We start from the raw sequence: 18,454 nt of genomic DNA on the forward strand, positions 1-18,454 counted from the left end.
TTTTTATATTTTCAACATAATCGGCTCCTCCTCCTTTTTTTTTGACTTTCGTAACACTCCCCCTTGGGGACCGGTGTCACTATCCATTCTCGCTTAACGTCTTTGTTGCCTCGTTAAAAACCTTTACAGGAAAACCCAATGGAAAAAAACCATAGTAAGGTAAAAAGAGTACAACTACGTAAGCTCCCCCTCGAATGAGCAGTCATAGATCCTTCTGATGACGCATTCCAATGTTGTGGATGTGTTTTCTGAATACCGAGGTAGGGAGTGATTTTGTGAAGAGGTCGGCTGCATTGTCGCATGATCGAACATATCTTACTTCAATCTCTTTATTCTTCTCGAGCCCTTGGGTGTATGAGAAAAACTTCGGAGGTATATGTTTGGTTCTATCGCTTTTGATATATCCTTCCTTCGTTTGAGCAACACATGCAGCGTTATCTTCATATAATAGTTGGCTCCGTATTTTCGTCAATCCCACTGCTTGAACAGATGTGTCGGCTTATTGATCTTAGCCATACACATTCTCTACTTACTTCATGGAGTGCAATGATCTCAGCGTGATTTGAAGAAGTAGCAACAAGTGTCTGCTTCTGAGAACGCCAAGATATGGCGGTGCCTCCAATTGTAAAAACATATCCTGTATGGGATCGAGCTTTGTGTGGATCTGACAAATAACCTGCATCTACAAAACCAATCATTTGACCTTTTGAAGTTTTAGGATAAAACAAGCCTAAATCAGTTGTTCCTTGAAGGTAACGAAAGACATGTTTAATTTCATTCCAATGTCTTCGCGTAGGAGACGAACTGAATCTCGCTAAAAGATTAACGGCAAAAGATATGTCAGGTCGAGTACAATTTGCAAGATACATAAGAGCTACAATTGCACTTAAATATGGAGTTTCAGGACCAAGTATTTCTTCATTTTCCTCAGATGGTCGAAACAGATCATTTTCAACATTAAGTGATCTAACGACCATCGGGGTGCTAAGAGGAGTTGCTTTATCCATGTTAAAGCGTTTCAATACTCGTTTGGTATATGTAGACTGGTGTACAAATATACCCTTTTGAGAATGCTCAATTTGTAATCCTAGACAATATTTTGTCTGCCCGAGATCTTTCATCTCAAATTCTCCTTTCAGATAGTTTGATGCCTTTTGAATTTCGTTTTGAGTTCCAATAATATTAAGATCATCAACGTACACCGCGATTATCACAAATCCGGATGTTGTTTTCTTTATGAAAACACAAGGGCATATAGGATCATTCGTGTATCCTTCTTTTGTTAAGTGTTCGCTGAGACGATTATACCACATTCGTCCAGATTGTTTTAAACCATATAATGATCTTTGCAATTTTATTGCACATAACTCTTTAGGTTTGGAACTTAAACGTTTCTGGCATTTTAAATCCATCTGGGATTCTCATATAGATATCAGTATATAATGATCCATATAAATGCCGTAACGACATCCATGAGACGTATTTCTAAATTTTCACTGGCCGCTAGGCTCATCAGGAATCTAAATGTGATTGCGTCCATGACAGGAGAATAAGTTTCCTCATAATCAATTCCTGGCCTTTGAGAGAAACCTTGGGCTACGAGACGAGCTTTGTATCTTGTAATCTCGTTTTTCTCGTTTCTTTTTCGGACAAACACCCATTTGTACCCAACAGGTTTTACATCTTTGGGTGTGAGCACAATAGGTCCGAATACATTTCGTTTGTTAAGCGAATCTAATTCGACTTGAATTGCATCTTTCCATTTATCCAGTCATGTCTCTTTTGACATTCATATACAGACTTTGGTTCTGGATCTTCGTTTTCTTCATTTATTTCCTTTGCTAAAAGGTATGAGAAAACGTCATCAATATCATCCATCTCATTTTGTTTCCATATCTTTCCATTATGGATGTAATTGATAGAAATCTCGTGATTTCCATCAGATTCATGATGCTCTATATTGTCGTTCGATTCACAATTCGCTTCTTCCAAAATATTTTCCGCTATTTTGGGAGTATCATGCTTTTCACATTCCTTACGTTTTCTAGAAAGTTTATCCTTTGAACCAATAGGTCTACCGCGCTTTAAACGTGTTCCTGATTCACGTGTCTCAACTGCCGTTCCACTGTTTTGTGGTATTTCAATACGAGCATGAGTATTTGCAGCGGGTATATGTGATTTAGTTACCATTTTGGTATCAGCAAATGCATCAGGTAGCTGATTTGCTATATTTTGTAAATGCATGATACATCGAACTTCTAGTTCTGGCTGTTTCGTAGGAGGATCAAAGTGTAATAACGATGGTACACTCCATTTGATCTCTTTTCTTATTTGTTTATTGTCTCCCCCTAGAGTTGGGAATTCTTTCTCATTGAAATGACAATCGGAAAATCGTGCCGTAAACACATCACCAGTTTGTGGTTCTAGGTATCTTATTATTGTTGGAGAATCATAGCCAATATATATTCCCAACCGTCTTTGCGGTCCCATCTTTGTACGTTGCGGTGGTACTATTGGAATATAAACCGCACAACCAAAGATTTTTAGATGAGAGATATTTGGTTCTTTTCCAAATGCTAACTGTAATGGGGAATATCTATGGTATGCACTTGGTCTTATCCGAATTAGTGCTTCTGCATGCAAAATAGCATGTCCCCATACAAATGTTGGGAGTTTTGATCTCATGATCAATGGCCTTGCAATTAGTTGCAGCCGTTTAATTAATGATTCTACCAAACCATTTTGTGTATGAACATGAGCAACAAAATGCTCTACTTCAATCCCTGATACCATACAATAATCATTAAAAGCTTGGGATGTGAATTCACCAGCGTTATCTAATCTAACTCTTTTAATTGGATAATCTGAGAACTGTGCTATTAATTTGATTATCTGAGTTAGAAATCTCGAAAATGCCATATTTCGAGATGATAACAAACAAACATGTGACCATCTACTCGATGCATCGATTAATACCATAAAGTAGTAGAATGGCCCACACGGTGGATGTATTGGTCCACAAATATCACCTTGGATTCTTTCCAAAAACTTTGGTGATTCTCTGTCAATTTTGGTTGGTGATGGTCTTATGATTAATTTCCCAAGAGCACACGCATCACATGTCATTTTATTACTTTGGTATATATCTTGGGTTTTTATTGAATGACCATGTGAGCTTTCAATGATTTTTCGCATCATTGTAGTGCCTGGGTTACCAAGACGATCATGCCATAATGTAACATCTTCTGGATTTCTTTTGATCACAAGATGTGATTCTATAGCATCAATATAAGTGTGATGCAATCCAGAAGGAAGTTCTGGAAATTTTTCCAGTACAAGGCCTTTGCCTGATTTTTCAGAAGTTATATACAAATACTTCTTTCCATTCTCAGTTGCAGACTGAGTGTTATACCATTGACGGTATATATCTTTGAAATTCAACAAATTTCTTTTAGAATTTGGAGAATATAAGGCATTATCTATGGAAAACTTTGTTCCATTAGGCAACATAAAGTTTGCCTTGCCAATTCCTTCGATCAGATCTGTAGGACCTGATATTGTGTTTACAGTCATTTTTACTGACTTTAAAATAGAGAAATATCTATTATCTTTCAGTATAGTGTGCGTTGTGCCACTATCTGGTATGCAAACTTCTCTACCAATTTGTTTAGTTGTTGTTACATTTGCTTTCTTATCCATTTCTGTAACACACAGTTAATATCAATAAAGAAAATAAACTTTCATAAGTAAACATATTATGCATCAATAACAAGTACACAATAATTATACATTAGATATTTTGAAATACAACATTATTTTGAAAGTGAAATACATAATATTTTATGGCATCACTAGGCATTATTAAGCTTGATCAGTACAAGCACTTCAATTATTTTGATGAGTGGCCTCATCGAAATCTCCCATAAAGTCAGAGGATTCGAGGTATGTCGATGTTGTACCCACAAGGTGTTCATTGAGATTTACTTCTTTTGTCTTGCCTTTAATAGATTCTTGGTACAATTGGCATAGATGTCGAGGAGTTCGACACACTTGAGACCAGTGTCCATTCGATCCACATCTGTAACAGACGTTCTCATTTTTATGAGTAGGGTTTTCTTGGGTTTCTTTCCCTTTTACCCGATCAGATCGATTCCATGTGTTGGATCCCCTTCCTCTTGGGTTGTTACTCCTTTCATGGTTGCGGTTAAATCGATAACCACGACCACGACCAAAACCACGATTGTGACCACGGCCACGACCACGCACACGATAAGAATAATTTCCTTTTTCCGGATTTTTTATATATGTTGCATCTACCTCAGGAAATGCTTTGGTTCCCGTGGGTCGGACATTGTGGTTTTTAATGAGGAGTTCATTATTTCTCTCCGCTATCATAAGCGCCACAACGAGTTCAGAGAACCTCGTATACCCACAATTTCTATATTGTTCTTGTAGAACATAATGATTTTTGTGGAACGTTTGGTAAGTTTTCTCGAGCATTTCTGCTTCCGAGACAGGCTTACCGCAATAATCTAATTGCGCCGCTATTCTCAATATAGCGGAATTGTACGTTTCTACTTTTTCAAAATCTTGAAATCGTAGATTTTTCCACTCATCAAGTGCATTGGGGAGAGTAATTTTTCTTTGATTATCAAACCTCTCCTTCAGAGCTTTCCGAAGATCTAAAGGATCTTTGGTTCTCGCATAATCATGCGTAAGATTTTCATCTAGATGCCTTCTCAGAAATATCACGGCCTTAGCCTTTTCATGAGAGGTTGATATATTGCCGTCTTTTATTGTTCCGAGTATTTACTCGAAATCTAGATGAAGCTCCATGTTTGTAACCCATGCCGTGTAGTTTGTCCCAGTTACTTCCAATGCCGGAAACTGAAGTTTCTCGATTTTTTCCATTTGTATTTCTAAAGCACATAAATAAAAATTATTAGAACATTATTCATATTAAAAGGAACCGTTTACATTAATCATGCAAGCAATTACAAGGAGAAGCGATGTAAAGAAAATTAAACCGATACTCATCTTAAATTCACTCGGAGTAAATTCTCCATCGAATAAACCATAAATAGAAACACAAATAAAAATGGCACATAAAAACAAAAGTGCGCGAATCATCTTTCTTGAAATGAAAAATCGGAGGAGAGCGATTTGAAATTTTTGAGAGAAGATGAAATGTTTTGGATGATGAAATGGAGTGAAAATGAGTTGTATTTATAGATGAAAATCATTGTTCATGACCGTTGGAGAAAGGAGAAATTTTTGAAAAATTTTCTTTGTGACCGTTGGGGTTAAATCGAGTGCACCAAAAATTAGTCTGAAAATATCGTATTAAACGGTCAATCAAATCTATAAATTTTCATAAAACTAAAAAATTATGACAATGAAATATTTATGTTATGACAACAAATCATGCGACGGCTCAGCCGATCAATGCAAAGTAATAAATAAATTATACGGCGGCTCGGCCGACCAATTAATAATAAACAGAATATAAGGCGCCTCGGCCGACCATTAAATTACTAATAAATAATATAGGCGGTATTCCGGCCGTTATAACATGATATAAATAATAGTAGATGCGGTATACTGACCATTATAGCAGGGTATAAATGATATAAATTAATTTTACCAAATTGAAGAATGATCGTGCTGATAACGTGTTATAAAAAGAACTGGAATTTTATTGTATCGCAGGAATTTAAATAATGGCGAAATTTTATACCCGTAGAAATAATAACACTGATAGAGAGAGTTTATTATTAGAGAGAAGAGAAGTTGAGGTGTGTATTACAGTGAACGAAAACGTTCGTATATATAGAAAGAAATTCACTGTACAAATAGTGCAGCGAACCCCACATCTTCTTATATTTTCAACATAATCGGCTCCTCTTCCTTTTTTTTGACTTTCGTAACAGTTATCTTATATATTAAAACAGAAGTCACAACCATGATTCATGTGTGATTTTTTTTAAAAATAGACCTAATGGACTTATTCCTACAAAATCATGTTACATTTAATCTCTAATCTTATCATTTAAATTTTGGAACTATCAGAAATTTTTATTGGACTATTAATAATTGGATTTAAAGAATAGATGATCCATTGGATTTATAGATAGTATAAATTAAATAAATATAATTTAATGTTTTAATACTATATCTCTATATGTTAAAAATTTAAATATTTGTCAATGTTAACTTTTAAAATTACAAAGATTTTTTTTTTAAATAACAAAAATTATATTATCTAACAATGATTAATTTTTACTACCTTAAACCGATGAAAACAAATTTTAAACTATATAGTTTATTTTAAAAATTAAACAAAAACTAAATGTTTAATTATTTATTCGATAATATAAATTTATGAACCAGAAAGTTTAATTTTTTAAAAACTTTCTAAATTTATGAAATGTTACAATATCTTTGAATATGACAATAAAACAATATTTTACTAATCTTTATATATATAGTTACGATTTTAATAATGAAATAATAATCTGAAAATATATATATAGAAGAAGATACAAATACATGTGAAAGTTTAAAACAATGAAAAAAATATACCGTAAACTTATTATGTTTTGAAAATTGATAGACACATATATTATAATATATACCAATTTAGAATTGAAAATAAAATATTTATATAAAAATAAATAAAAACAAAAATCCGCGCGGTTACGCGGATCGAGATCTAGTTATAATTTAAAGGAATTGTTTGGCATTTGAAAGACGGGCACATGTTGAGTACAATAATAATGAAATACTTATGGAAACATAACAAGAGATGCGTTCCTTGTCAGTCAAATCAAATCCCTCTTCCAGATCTTTTTTAACTATAATTAAATTTAGATATAACAATTCAAAATAAATTTTATAGCCAGTAAATAAATTTAAATTTTGTGAGGCTACGAGGGTCCCACGATTATGCAAGAAAACAAGACATGAATAAACGGCTCCGATTAATTTGGGTCCTACCTACTGCTCTCTCTCTCTTTTATCCTCTGTGGAGTCTTTGACTACTACTCGCAAATCACATGGGGACATTGACAAAATGTAACCACACCTATATACATTTTTGCAACTATTAAATACTAACAAACAATTCACCGTTATCACTCATATAGTGTCAAGAAGGCTAAAATATAACAATTATTTGTGACGTGCAAAATGGTCCCATGGTCTAGTGGTCAGGACATTGGACTCTGAATCCAGTAACCCGAGTTCGAGTCTCGGTGGGACCTTCTTTTTTTTACGTGGAAACAATTGGCTTTCACAAATGGTTAGCAGAAACTGTTTTCAAAGATTTAAATATCACTAAACATCTGTTTTATCTCATTCCTTTCATAAGCCGTTTGGATGTTTAAGACATAACCATTCCTTCTCCTAAAAGTGTGAACACTCGCACTGCTGCACCATTTGAGTTTCAGTTTTCCGGTTTCCTCCCACTTTGATTCAAGGTCTGTTACAACTCAATATGAATAAACCCAACTCATGTTACAATCTCAAGAACGAGCCGAGTATATTGGCCCACGTACAATACATTGGCTAAACTAACAGAATCTGGCAAACAATTCTATCCCATCAAGATTAAGATTCCTTCATGTCTTAGAGATTACAAAATAGAGTTAAAAGAGACGCAGCAAACAGAGAAATATTTTGATAAAACATTTGATTAATGTTTCTCTTTTCTTTTTGGCCGCATTGGATAAAGTGTTTCTCAGGAGATGTATTTTTCTTGTTGCTCGTGCAAAAGCTTTGCTGAAGATTTGGCATCCAGGTACAATGATGTTACTTCCTCTATATCAGCCTGTCACATGTTGAAACGCCAAGATATTACACTGGGAGGTTTTACAATGACTCTGCACTACTGTTAAAAAAATTCACAATTACCTTGCAGATACTGTCACGTCCATTCATTTTCGCCACGATGCTCGCAGGAGACAAAAGCTGGACCGCGTGCCTGCAAGTGAACGCACGGTTTAGAGATGACATAACGAGTTTTTTTTTTTGGTAATAAGGGCATAATGACATTTTAGTCTCAAACCTTAAGGATGTTCTTTGCCCAATGTCCCCGAGTAGGACCAAACATTCTTCATCCACTGTTAGCTCTTCCACTTGCGCACGAATGGCTATAATCTGACCCACATTACACATGTATTAGAACGTTGTTAACTAATCCAAAACCGAAAACCTTAAGTGACAATCAAAATAACCTGTATCATTTCAGAGGGATTATAGATTTGAGTCCTGATAATGACCAACCGATCCAACAAGTCAATAGGGACGCCATGTGGACTAGGCATATCAGTCCCTCTGCAAATAAAGTTAATCACAGTAACTAAGTTAGCCAAAGATTTTCAAAGAATGAAAAGGTTCAGCGCTTCTCCTCACCTGACGTTGCAAACACCTCTGTTTGTTGCAAATATCACAATAGGAGACAATGAACTCTCAAGAGCACGGTTCAAGTATGAAAAGCACTCCATATCAAGCATATGCACCTCATCGATAAATAGAACTCCTGGAACAAGCTCTGCAACACCTTCATCTATATAACGGTTCACGACCTGCAATAATCAGATATTACATACATATTATTAGTCCTCTAGCATAATTTAAACAAAAAATCATTTAGGTCTTAATGAAGATGACCTTGTTGATTTCTTGCCGCAGCTTATCAGTGATCTCAGTCTTCCGTGGTTTCATCATTTGGCCCATCAGAGAAAGTATATCCTGCCCTCCTTGAGGTTGAGCGTTTGCTGCATCCAGATCTTGAAGCGTGACATCCTAAAACCAAAGTGAAGAAATTTTTTTAGAGGCTATCACACATAAGAGAGAGTTCTTGGTATATGCAAAGGTTAACCTGCACAATCTCTTTCTTTTTGTGAACCTCTCCTTTAGGAAGTGGAACATATTCTTCTGCTTCCAGATCGAACTCAGTGGCAAAAGCATCGCTTCTACCCACACGCTTGACAGCTCCACTGTTTGCTTCAATGTATATAACATCTCCTACAGCTACCTGAGAGTCAAAACAGTAAATATCAGAAGAAGTTCCTGACATGGTGACCTGGTGATCCAAACTGATGTAAACAACTAACCTTCTCCTTAATCAAGGCATCGTATATAGTGGGATCCAGCTTCAGCTGTTTGGTTCCTTTGACTGTCTTGAGCCCAATGATAACATGGCTGATGCTTTTACCATAACCTCCGGTTAGGCTTTCAGTTTCTTCAGGGGACAGCTCTGTAACCTGGAACTCAAAAGGAAAACATGTTACGGCACAAGAACAGAACAAGAGAAGTGAGAATAGCATCACACTCACCTCTCCTTCGTAGACGTCTTTGGTTTCCTTGATGCGTAGACCAATGGCACGTCTAAAATTCTCCATGAGAACCTCAGTTTTCTTGACCTCCGATGAGTAAACCTCAGATCCAACCATTGGACAGAAGGGAACCTGCAAACAAACAAAAAAACAATTAACATTAAGTTGAAAGTGAATAAAATACACTCAGAAGATGCAAAGTGAGGACATCTGAAGATTACCTTACTTCCAAGCTCTTGAGATATACCAAGAGCCAAAGCTGTTTTGCCAGTTCCGGGAGGTCCGGCGAGCAAAAGAGCCTTGCCAGCCATTTTCTTCTGCTTGATCATGTCGACTACAAGACCAGCTGCCTCTCTAGCCTCAAGCTGACCCACGAATCCAGCCGCCAATGGTATAGGGATTCCCGTTGGCTAGAATAGGAGAGACGCAGAGTTAGCAACGAAAAAAGCTATTGAAAGAGATCACACCAGTGCTCTCAAGAAATTACTATCAGTAAAAGAGCCACATAAAGTTAATGAAACACACAATGAAGGACCACCACAAAGGCAATGCTTATGGGTCTCAAAGCACTCTTCAGCACCACAATATAGTATAACAAATGCATTAAAAGATTGAAGCTTTGCAGGAAAAAAAAGTCTCAAAGCAATTAGCTTTAAAACAATGAAAAGGTTAAAAACTTTGAACCCTAAACCCGGAAGAACTTTGAGCTATACGTGCGTACTACTGCAAGCTACTAGATTCAAAGAGAGATACTCAGGGGATATATATATATATAGAGAGAGAGAGGGAGGAGGAGGAGGAGGAGAAGAACCACCTCGAGACCAAGGCCTTTGATATGAGTGTGAGTAGCAATCCGCTGCTTCTTAGCGGTGGACTGTATTTCTTCAATCTTCACCTTCTCCATCTCCGTTTCCTTGTGAAATATCTACTTCTTTTGCTGTATTCTCCGACGACGACGGCGGAAGAGTTCGAGCTCCTCTTTTTTTTTGATGCTTGTGCTGCTTCACATTGGCAAAAACCTCTCCTTTTCTATCACTGATATCAGGCCTGGGCATTTTAACCTGGACTGGGACCGGAACCGGAACCGATTCGAAGATACCCGACCCGGAACCGGACCTAAAATTTACAAGTACTTTTTGGGTCTAAATTTTTTTTACCCGAAAGAATCGGAACCGAAAAAAAATGACCCGAATAGACCTGGACCCGAAAAGAACCGACCCGAATAGATCCGACCCGATAAAAACTGATTTGTACCCGACTTAAAAATATGTATATCATGTTTTTGTGTTCTATTTTATATATATTATTTTATGATTTAGTTGAAATATCTTTTGTTAACAATATTTGTTATTATTTTTTAATATTTTTAAATAATATAAAGCTTTAAAATGTAAAATTTAGAGTTTAAAAATGTTTTATTTAAATTACTAATAGTTTCATTTAACTTATTTTGTAAAATTTTAGATATATATGACAAATATCAACTAAATTTGATGAACTTGGGTATGTCATGTCATTTTCAGATCCTAAATATCCGAACCCGACTCGGACCCGATATGGACCCGAAAAATTACGGGTACTTTATGAGTATTTTAATTATAGACCCGAACCGACCAAGACCTGAAAAGAACCGACCTAAACCTGAACCGAAAATTTCTAAGTACCTATTGGATCTAAATATTTAGGACTCGAAAGATCCGGACCCGAAAGGAACCGGACCGAATCCGACCCGAAGATCCGAACGCCCATGCCTAACTGATATGTTAGTCTTTATTTCATGAATAGACCTTATATTCCCTATTTCCTTACAAAATCTCCCCCACTCTTTTTAATCGAGTCAATAGAAGTAATAACAATGGTAGGAAACAATCTACTGTCCCTCAAATTAGCCCTGGGACGGATCCGGATATCCGGGAAATTTAGGGTATCCGGATCCGGATCCGTCGGATCCGTGGATTTAATATCCGGATCCGGATTCGTGGTTTCCGGATATCCGGGTTTCGGATATCCGTCTCGATATTCTATTATCCGCGGATATCCGGATCCGGATCCGGATCCGTCAAAATAAATAAAAATAATTTTTTTAACAAAAAATACAATTTTTTTTTAATATAATACATAAATTAAATATTTATAAATATATTTATATATGTTTATAATATTGTAAAAACTAAAATATAATATTATAAGATTAATTCATGTATAAATATTAATATATCAAATATAAATATTAATAAAATATAAAAATTTAATGTATTTTAAAAATACGGATCCGGATCCGGATATCCGGACCTAAAAATTGAGATATCCGGATCCGGATTCGGTTTGCACGGATCCAAGATTTTACTATCCGGATTTGGATCCGGGCACCCCGGATATCCTATTTTCGGAGCGGATCCGGAGCGGATCTCGGATCGAATCCGGATCTCGGATAATAAGTCTCAGGCCTACCTCAAATACAAAATAGTTGGCAAAAAAAATGGTGAACAAAAAAAAACAGAGTTTTTTCTTTTGTGTAACACAAACAAAAAAGAGATTACAAGAATGTTTACTCAGGACTGAAGAGTTATTAAACAAAATTAAGGGAATAAACTAAAATATACGAATAAATAAAAAGGACATGTTCTTGTAACTCTTTGTTGGTCTCTCCATCAAAGTCAGATAAGCTTACTTCTGGAACCAGATCAGAGGCCGACCGACCACACATGGAGACTCTCTCGATTCCCGCCTCCGCGTGGTTTTCAGGCGGCGCCATTCCTCCTCCACCGAACGCGAGACTTTCTCCGCCGTACCTCCTCCGGAAACTGCCCGGCAGAAACTCCCGACGCTTGGCCGCCTTTAACGCCGCTTCTCGCTCCGGTAACAATACATTTCTTCTCTTTCTATCTACGTTCTTATTTCCACTAGGAATGTTGTTCCTGCTCAAATGATTCTCATCGCTTCTGAAAATTGTAATGCGTCTTTGGGTGATTAATAGTGAGTGAGCTTGTGGGGGAGGATGTGCTGCAGATGTTCTTGAAAGACAGGGAAGAAAATGGAGATTTCATTTCCAAAGTCTCTGATAGGCTCTGGTTAAGGGATGTTCTCGAGTCTATTGATCTTAACTCCAATGGTGGATCCTCAGCCATTGGACTAGAAGATAATCAGGTAAACTATGTTAATGGATTCATGTTTATGCGTAGTTTTTTAAAGTCATGGATCTTTCTTTTTGTAGTATTATTAAAATGATTGAAGCTAGCTGGTTTCTTTCATATGTTCATTAGTAATTTAGCTAGTTGATCTGATCAAGCTGTAGGTTTTAGTTCTAAGTTGTAAAATGTCAGTCCATCATCAAGAACATGACAGTGTCAGTGAACTTAGTTTGAGATATGTATCATCGTGTTGCAAGATGACAGTGAGCTTAGTTTGCTTTCATGGTAGACATTTTCTTACTTCAAAATGTTACTTTAAACGTTATATATGCAGGAGAGGTTGGTGGATGGCGCGGAAGATGATGATGAAAGCGGTTTCTTGAAACTTAAACCAACTCAAGAGTGGATTGCTGGGGAAAGTGAATCCGCCCCCATGAATAGGAAAGCACTAGCTAAGGTGTGTCATCTCTTTTTGAATGTTCTTGTTCTCTGTCTTCGTTTCACAACCTCTTCTCATTACAATGGTTAGCTGCGTTTTATCTACTTTCCCTATAACCCTTTTGGGGTTTTGTGGCAGGCATTACGGGATGATAGCGAGCGGAGGAAGAAACTGAACTTTCTGAAATATGAAGCTGTATGATTATTCCTTTCAGTATGTTTCTTTGATTAACAGTTGATTTGTGTGGGAAATAGCTGTTCAGTACGTGATGCAGTGGTTAGTTTTGGGTGCGTTAGTTTATAGAAGTCACCTCTGAATGATTGCTTTGTGTCTTTTTCTTTTGCAGCTGAAGCGTGAACTGATGTATCTGTCAATTGTAATTGGAACCGGGTGCAGCGGATATTGCTTACTAGCTTTATCACCCCAGGTAAGCTCTCTCATGGATGATTTTTTCTTTTCTTTTTAAGGTCAACCATACGTTTAAGAATATATTCCAAATAAGATGATATAGATACGAAGTTGGTCAGAGGGTATCAGTTAAGCCTTAACCCATCCATAGTATACCATACTGATTATAGCTGTCATTGTCAGTCATACAACACTTTCTGCTTCCCTTTCTTCCTTCTGCATCTCCTTAATGGGACACTATAATCAATCTGTTTTGTATAATAAAGAGTAGCGAACTGTGCTATGAACAGTTGTAGAGTGTTTTTGTATTCCCCCAACACTCAAAGCTCTAACCAGTCTATACAATGGCTTCACTTTGCTTTATCATTTAATTATTCCTGAGAAACGGTGTGTTTAAAGAAATATTGTTTTATCTAAACAGGCTGCCGTCAGTTATGGGGTTGGAGTTCTTTTCAGGTTAGCTCTCTATTTTAATGGTTGATGAAAAATAGATCTTGAGATTGTAATTTATAATTTATGCATCATACTTGCTCGTATAGTCACATCGCATATTCCTAAACAAATCTGCTTCCAGTGCAGTTGCTTGTACCTTCAGCTTTTGTACGGATATGCAGATGGTGTTACCCGCGAAGATGTTCCTACTATCTTCCTTAAAAAGAAGACTAAAAAGTAAAGATAGTTCATCAAAACGTTGGTCGCTTTCTCCATGGAATAGTTTACATTCGTTATGTTGCTCTTTGACTTGGGTTTGTATTGTCCCAATCTCAGAATCGGGATTAGAAGTGAAGACCTTGAAGACTTTGTAAAGAGGACAATAAGGGGCAGTGGCATGGCACTCTCTTCCCCACGTCTAGTGATCCCAGCTGCAATCTATGCTCTGTGGATACTCTCTCACAAGTACTTCCAAAATGACTTGTTCGACTTCCAGGTAGCTATTTCTAAGCTATATACTGCTTGTTTATGCCTTTGAGAGCTTGAAAGTCAAACACATATCAAGTCTCCATTTACAATGTTGTGCGTTTCAGATAGTTCCAGCCATGGTTGGTTTGTTTGTATACAAAGCCGTAGCTCTGGTTCAAGTGTACAGAGACAACCAAGATCTTCAACTCATTTTCCCAGACGACCTGTGACCTTCTGGAGTTAAGACGATCTTTGACCTTCCGAGTTAGACTGGTTCATGGTCTCAGACAGAAACAGAAACTGGACTCATCTGCTAAGACTTATAGCTGAGCCTGAGGATGTAGAGTAACCCGTTTGTTCTCGTTCTTTTTTTCCTTCTTCAACGTCGTCTCTTTGTATATTTGTACTCTTCTCTATATCTTTACTTCTAAATATCTCAATTTTTGTATCACATTTATAGATTTTGAGAGAAAATACAATGTACTTCGTATGTCAATGTGCCAAAAGTCCAAACCGAAACTTTTGAACACGTGTGAGATGGATTGTTATAAACAATGTACCAAAATCGTTCTGTCACCTTTTCTTTCTTCCTGCACATCCTTTTATCTTAAGCATATCAACTGGAGTAAGCATTGCCTTGTAAATTAGGCTCCCAAGTCTTATATGGCCTGCAAGCTGCACTCTCGATTCAGCTATAGCGTATCAAAGGCAAGTATTAAACCATGCTTTCCCTTTTTGAGCCGGCCGGTCAGACATGATGGTCACAAACATTACGAAAAGAATAATAAATCTTCTGATGCATGTCATGACCGGATGATGTGTGGTTATTATAGTTGTGATACTTTGTGACTTTCAACTGGTTCCATGCGGTGCTAATTTGCCTAATTAAGCATAGCTGGAACGGTCATCTTCTCTCCCATATGCTTGAGTTCATCGAAAGAAGAAGGATTCAATTGAATCTCATTCAATTCACAGGTATAGAAGAGAATCTAAACAAAAGATGTTGTGAAACCAAAAAAAATAATCATGTAATTTTAACAACATAAGCAAACAGTGCAGATGCAAGATTCATAAAGACAAACCGGACTGGAAGTACAGGGAACAAACTCACTCAAGTGATAAATTCTGAAGCAGAAGGTAAAGTGTTCTATGAAACTCTGTATCATTCTGACATTTACAAGAGTTATATAAGCGAGGAAGACAATGACATGTAACCTCAGATCTTAATTTACAAAAACAGTGATCTGTTTCCGGTTGAAAACTTTTGGAAGCATCATTACCTTCGACAGGGGCTCAGAGATCAAGATCTGCAGGAAGACAAAGTGATGCCTCCACAGAAAGATGCAATTATGATGTACAGCACGAGAACTATCAAGCACGTCAACACCACCCTGTCAAACACAAACAATAATAGCAAGATTCGTTAAAAACCGAAAAATGAGTTAACTCTAATGATCAGGAACTCGTTTGTATCCATTGAAGAGGTGTGTAAGTGTAACATTATAAGCCAAAAAACAGGGATATGAAATCGTATGCATCTCTATTTTAAGAAACATATCAGTAAAGTACGGCTTCATATCATCACCCAAAAGCTAACGAAACCACAAGAGAATCTTCAAGTGAGACAGAGAGAGATGCTTACAAGAGCTTAGCGTTTTTCATCCAAAGAGCTCGGCGTAAGCGCTTAGATTGTTTCCTGAAGTGAAACGAATTATCCTGCATTGTTGCCGTTTTGTCAACAAGAAGCTCAATCCTATCACCTCTCTCCATTATCTTCTCAATGTTCTCCACCATCACCGATCGAATCTAGTAAACAACACACACAAGTGAGACAAAGTGAAAAACTTTCGCCAAAAGAGTCTGTCTTTTCAATGAGAACTATACAAAGAAACACTCTTTAACCTCACTGACTTCTCCTCTGACACGATTGAGAGTATCAACACTAGGATTACTAGAGAAAAACTCCATCTGCTGATGCAAAACCCTCGAGAACTCATCATTCATCGCGTAAGCCGGAGCATGATGCGCCACTCTCCCGTAGTTTTTCATGAACCTCATATGAACATCTTCCAAATACGAAAACGGAATCCTCCCTAACACAATTCAAATCACCACCACACAAAGACTCTGAATCAATCAGAGACTTTAAAAATCACCATGGCAATTAAGAAAGCGAGGCTTACTTCCGAAGGTGTCGTTGGCCATACAGAGAAAGGTAAGCCCATCGGATCTGAGGATATGGAAGATGTAACCATCTTGGGAGAAACAGAGTCTCTCGTCGGCGGTTTCCGGCGAAAGCTTCTCGAGGATCCGCCGCACCACGGCGCCTGTGTTTCCCGTGACGGCGCTGAATTCCGCTAGCACCACCGTGCCCCTCGCCACAACCGCGTAGATAATCGCCATTGGAGATGTCAGGTACGGTGGATCGCTCGCTCCGGCGTCGACTTTGCTGCGATCCGAGCCGAGTCTTAAAATTGTTGAATAAGAGAATACGTTTGGAATAAAAACCCCTGATTTGTTGTTATATTTTTGGTAGTCACCCACATATTGTTTTCTAACATTTTAGACCCTATACAATTGAACCACCACTTTTAAATGTAGTAAACGTACCATTGCACAATCTCGTCTACTAGAAATTTGGATTGTAAGATCGAATCACATTTTTATCCACTTGATCTTGCTAAAATTGCTTTGAAGGCTTTTTTTGGGTCTAAGTAGTTACAGATTTTAGTCTCCTCTTGTCTGAAACCAAATTTTGTTAATATTTAAAACTTAAAACATTGCGTGAAACTTTATTTTTTCAAAAATCCAAATTAGGAGCGCAACAAAACCAATTCTTGCATTTAATCATTAGTCTACTTCATCCTCTCTTTTTTTTTTTTTTTTTTGTCAACGAGTCGATTTCAAGGAAAATGGTTCATTCCCCTATGAACTAGTTGTTTCCAGTTTTTTCACACACGAACTTTTAAGCCATGCCAAAAACCACATGAACAACGGAAAAATAATTTATTCCCCTATGAACTAGTTGTTCCTGGCTATTTCACACACAAATTTTTAAGCCATGCCAAAAACCACATGAACAATTCTTTTTTTTTTGAATTACATACACAAAATATCGATTTTAAACTAATTCCCCAAAACCGTAAATGGTGTTGTTTAAACATTAACTTGGTTTATGACAGGTGGAGGGTCGGTTTCATTTAGGTTGATAAAAACAGAATACTATTAGGTTGATTGTTTGCAGTTTTTAAAATAGTTTTTGGTTTTTGATTTTCTAAAATCTACTTTTTTACCAATCAAGATTTTTGAAAAATAGATTCCCTAAAATTTAGGGAAACCAGATTTTGAAATAACTACCTACTTCTTAACAAACACTAAAAACCACATTTTTTTGGTTTCCTTAAACAATGTACGTGACCTTTTGTTTTTGTTTTTTTTTTTAAATATTATTTCTATATTTGAGCATTAATATAGTATAAATAAATAAAAATAGATTAGTGATAATATAGTAACTATTCCAAATTACTAAGAATCAACAAAAAAAAGTTGTCTATCATTTAAATTTAAATTCTAATACTACAAAATAAGGGCTTTTTGCAAAATTGACCTACAACTTAAAGTCAAACACAAAACAAACCTCTTTTTTTTTTGAAAATTGGTTTTGCCCTATTCACCCCACAAGTTCATATAATTTACGAAAATGCCATCAATTTTTTTTTCTTTTTTTCTTTTCGAAAATGACATATTTACTCTCTCACCCTCATCATCTTCAAGTAATTACAAGATTGTCATTGTCATCAATACCACAACCACTATGAACAACCAATTTGAAGCTCTTAATGCTCCCAAAATCGATTTACCCTTCTTCTTTTTCCATTCTTGTGAACTAAACACAACATATCTCTCACTTTCTCTCCACAATGAGCTAAAAAATCCAAGATTTTGATTCTAAAATTTTTATGGTTCATAGAGTCATAGAAGCTAACGATTCTGGGTGGGTGACTTTCGTTTGTGATTCTGTGTGCTTGGAGAAGCCTTATGTATGCTAAGGAACTTATCTCACCAATTTAAGGTATGACATCGAGTTTTTTTCCAGATCTGTTCGTCAGACGACTTACTTGGGAAGTCGTCTGGCTGTAGACGACTTAACTGGAAGTCGTCTGGCTGTAGACGACTTACCTGGAAGTCGTCTGGTCAACGCAAAGGTTATTTTTGCAATTGACTTTGAAATCTGTAAC

The 18,454-nt window shown here is 36.7% G+C and overlaps 3 protein-coding genes and 1 non-coding gene across 4 annotated transcripts; 2 read left to right on the forward strand and 2 right to left on the reverse strand.

The window, feature by feature from the left end:
• The first annotated feature begins 7,190 nt into the window (after positions 1–7,190).
• TRNAQ-CUG lies at positions 7,191–7,262 on the forward strand. Its single transcript has one exon. It is a non-coding gene; the product is annotated as a tRNA-Gln (tRNA).
• Positions 7,263–7,496: 234 nt separating this feature from the next.
• Positions 7,497–10,386, reverse strand: LOC106386943 (ruvB-like protein 1). The gene is made up of 11 exons (XM_013826769.3): positions 10,153–10,386; positions 9,560–9,748; positions 9,339–9,470; positions 9,117–9,266; positions 8,882–9,037; positions 8,671–8,805; positions 8,413–8,585; positions 8,235–8,334; positions 8,066–8,157; positions 7,912–7,981; positions 7,497–7,828 (listed from the first exon to the last, which is right to left on the reverse strand). Exons 1-11 carry the CDS (start codon positions 10,240–10,242, stop codon positions 7,739–7,741), a joined length of 1,377 nt encoding a protein of 458 aa, XP_013682223.1. The 5' UTR covers positions 10,243–10,386; the 3' UTR covers positions 7,497–7,738.
• A 1,550-nt stretch (positions 10,387–11,936) lies between these two features.
• LOC111213668 lies at positions 11,937–14,706 on the forward strand. Its single transcript, XM_022715478.2, has 9 exons — positions 11,937–12,197; positions 12,316–12,485; positions 12,804–12,926; positions 13,047–13,103; positions 13,255–13,335; positions 13,738–13,772; positions 13,896–13,985; positions 14,085–14,244; positions 14,342–14,706. The coding sequence occupies exons 1-9, from the start codon at positions 12,044–12,046 to the stop codon at positions 14,444–14,446; spliced, it is 975 nt and encodes a 324-aa protein (XP_022571199.1). The 5' UTR covers positions 11,937–12,043; the 3' UTR covers positions 14,447–14,706.
• A 500-nt stretch (positions 14,707–15,206) lies between these two features.
• LOC111213669 (vesicle-associated membrane protein 714-like) lies at positions 15,207–16,749 on the reverse strand. Its single transcript, XM_022715479.2, has 4 exons — positions 16,400–16,749; positions 16,119–16,309; positions 15,859–16,022; positions 15,207–15,607 (listed from the first exon to the last, which is right to left on the reverse strand). Exons 1-4 carry the CDS (start codon positions 16,617–16,619, stop codon positions 15,517–15,519), a joined length of 666 nt encoding a protein of 221 aa, XP_022571200.1. The 5' UTR covers positions 16,620–16,749; the 3' UTR covers positions 15,207–15,516.
• Positions 16,750–18,454: the final 1,705 nt, after the last annotated feature.

This window comes from Brassica napus, chromosome C3 (genome assembly GCF_020379485.1).
Source record: "Brassica napus cultivar Da-Ae chromosome C3, Da-Ae, whole genome shotgun sequence".
In the NCBI taxonomy this organism is placed as follows: Eukaryota; Viridiplantae; Streptophyta; class Magnoliopsida; order Brassicales; family Brassicaceae; genus Brassica; species Brassica napus.

Excerpts from the sequence above, each read along its gene's own strand:
- LOC106386943 (XM_013826769.3), bottom strand. The coding sequence starts at position 10,242 with ATGGAGAAGGTGAAGATTGAAGAAATACAGTCCACCGCTAAGAAGCAG. Across the intron at positions 8,806-8,881 it reads AAAAGAAAGAGATTGTGCAG|GATGTCACGCTTCAAGATCT; the intron begins GTTAACCTTTGC and ends CTTTGGTTTTAG. Across the intron at positions 7,829-7,911 it reads GACGTGACAGTATCTGCAAG|GCTGATATAGAGGAAGTAAC; the intron begins GTAATTGTGAAT and ends AACATGTGACAG.
- LOC111213668 (XM_022715478.2), top strand. The coding sequence starts at position 12,044 with ATGGAGACTCTCTCGATTCCCGCCTCCGCGTGGTTTTCAGGCGGCGCC. Across the intron at positions 12,198-12,315 it reads TAACGCCGCTTCTCGCTCCG|TGAGTGAGCTTGTGGGGGAG; the intron begins GTAACAATACAT and ends GGTGATTAATAG. Across the intron at positions 13,986-14,084 it reads CTTAAAAAGAAGACTAAAAA|AATCGGGATTAGAAGTGAAG; the intron begins GTAAAGATAGTT and ends TCCCAATCTCAG.
- LOC111213669 (XM_022715479.2), bottom strand. The coding sequence starts at position 16,619 with ATGGCGATTATCTACGCGGTTGTGGCGAGGGGCACGGTGGTGCTAGCG. Across the intron at positions 16,310-16,399 it reads GGCCAACGACACCTTCGGAA|GGAGGATTCCGTTTTCGTAT; the intron begins GTAAGCCTCGCT and ends GAATTGTGTTAG. Across the intron at positions 16,023-16,118 it reads TCAGAGGAGAAGTCAGTGAG|ATTCGATCGGTGATGGTGGA; the intron begins GTTAAAGAGTGT and ends GTTGTTTACTAG.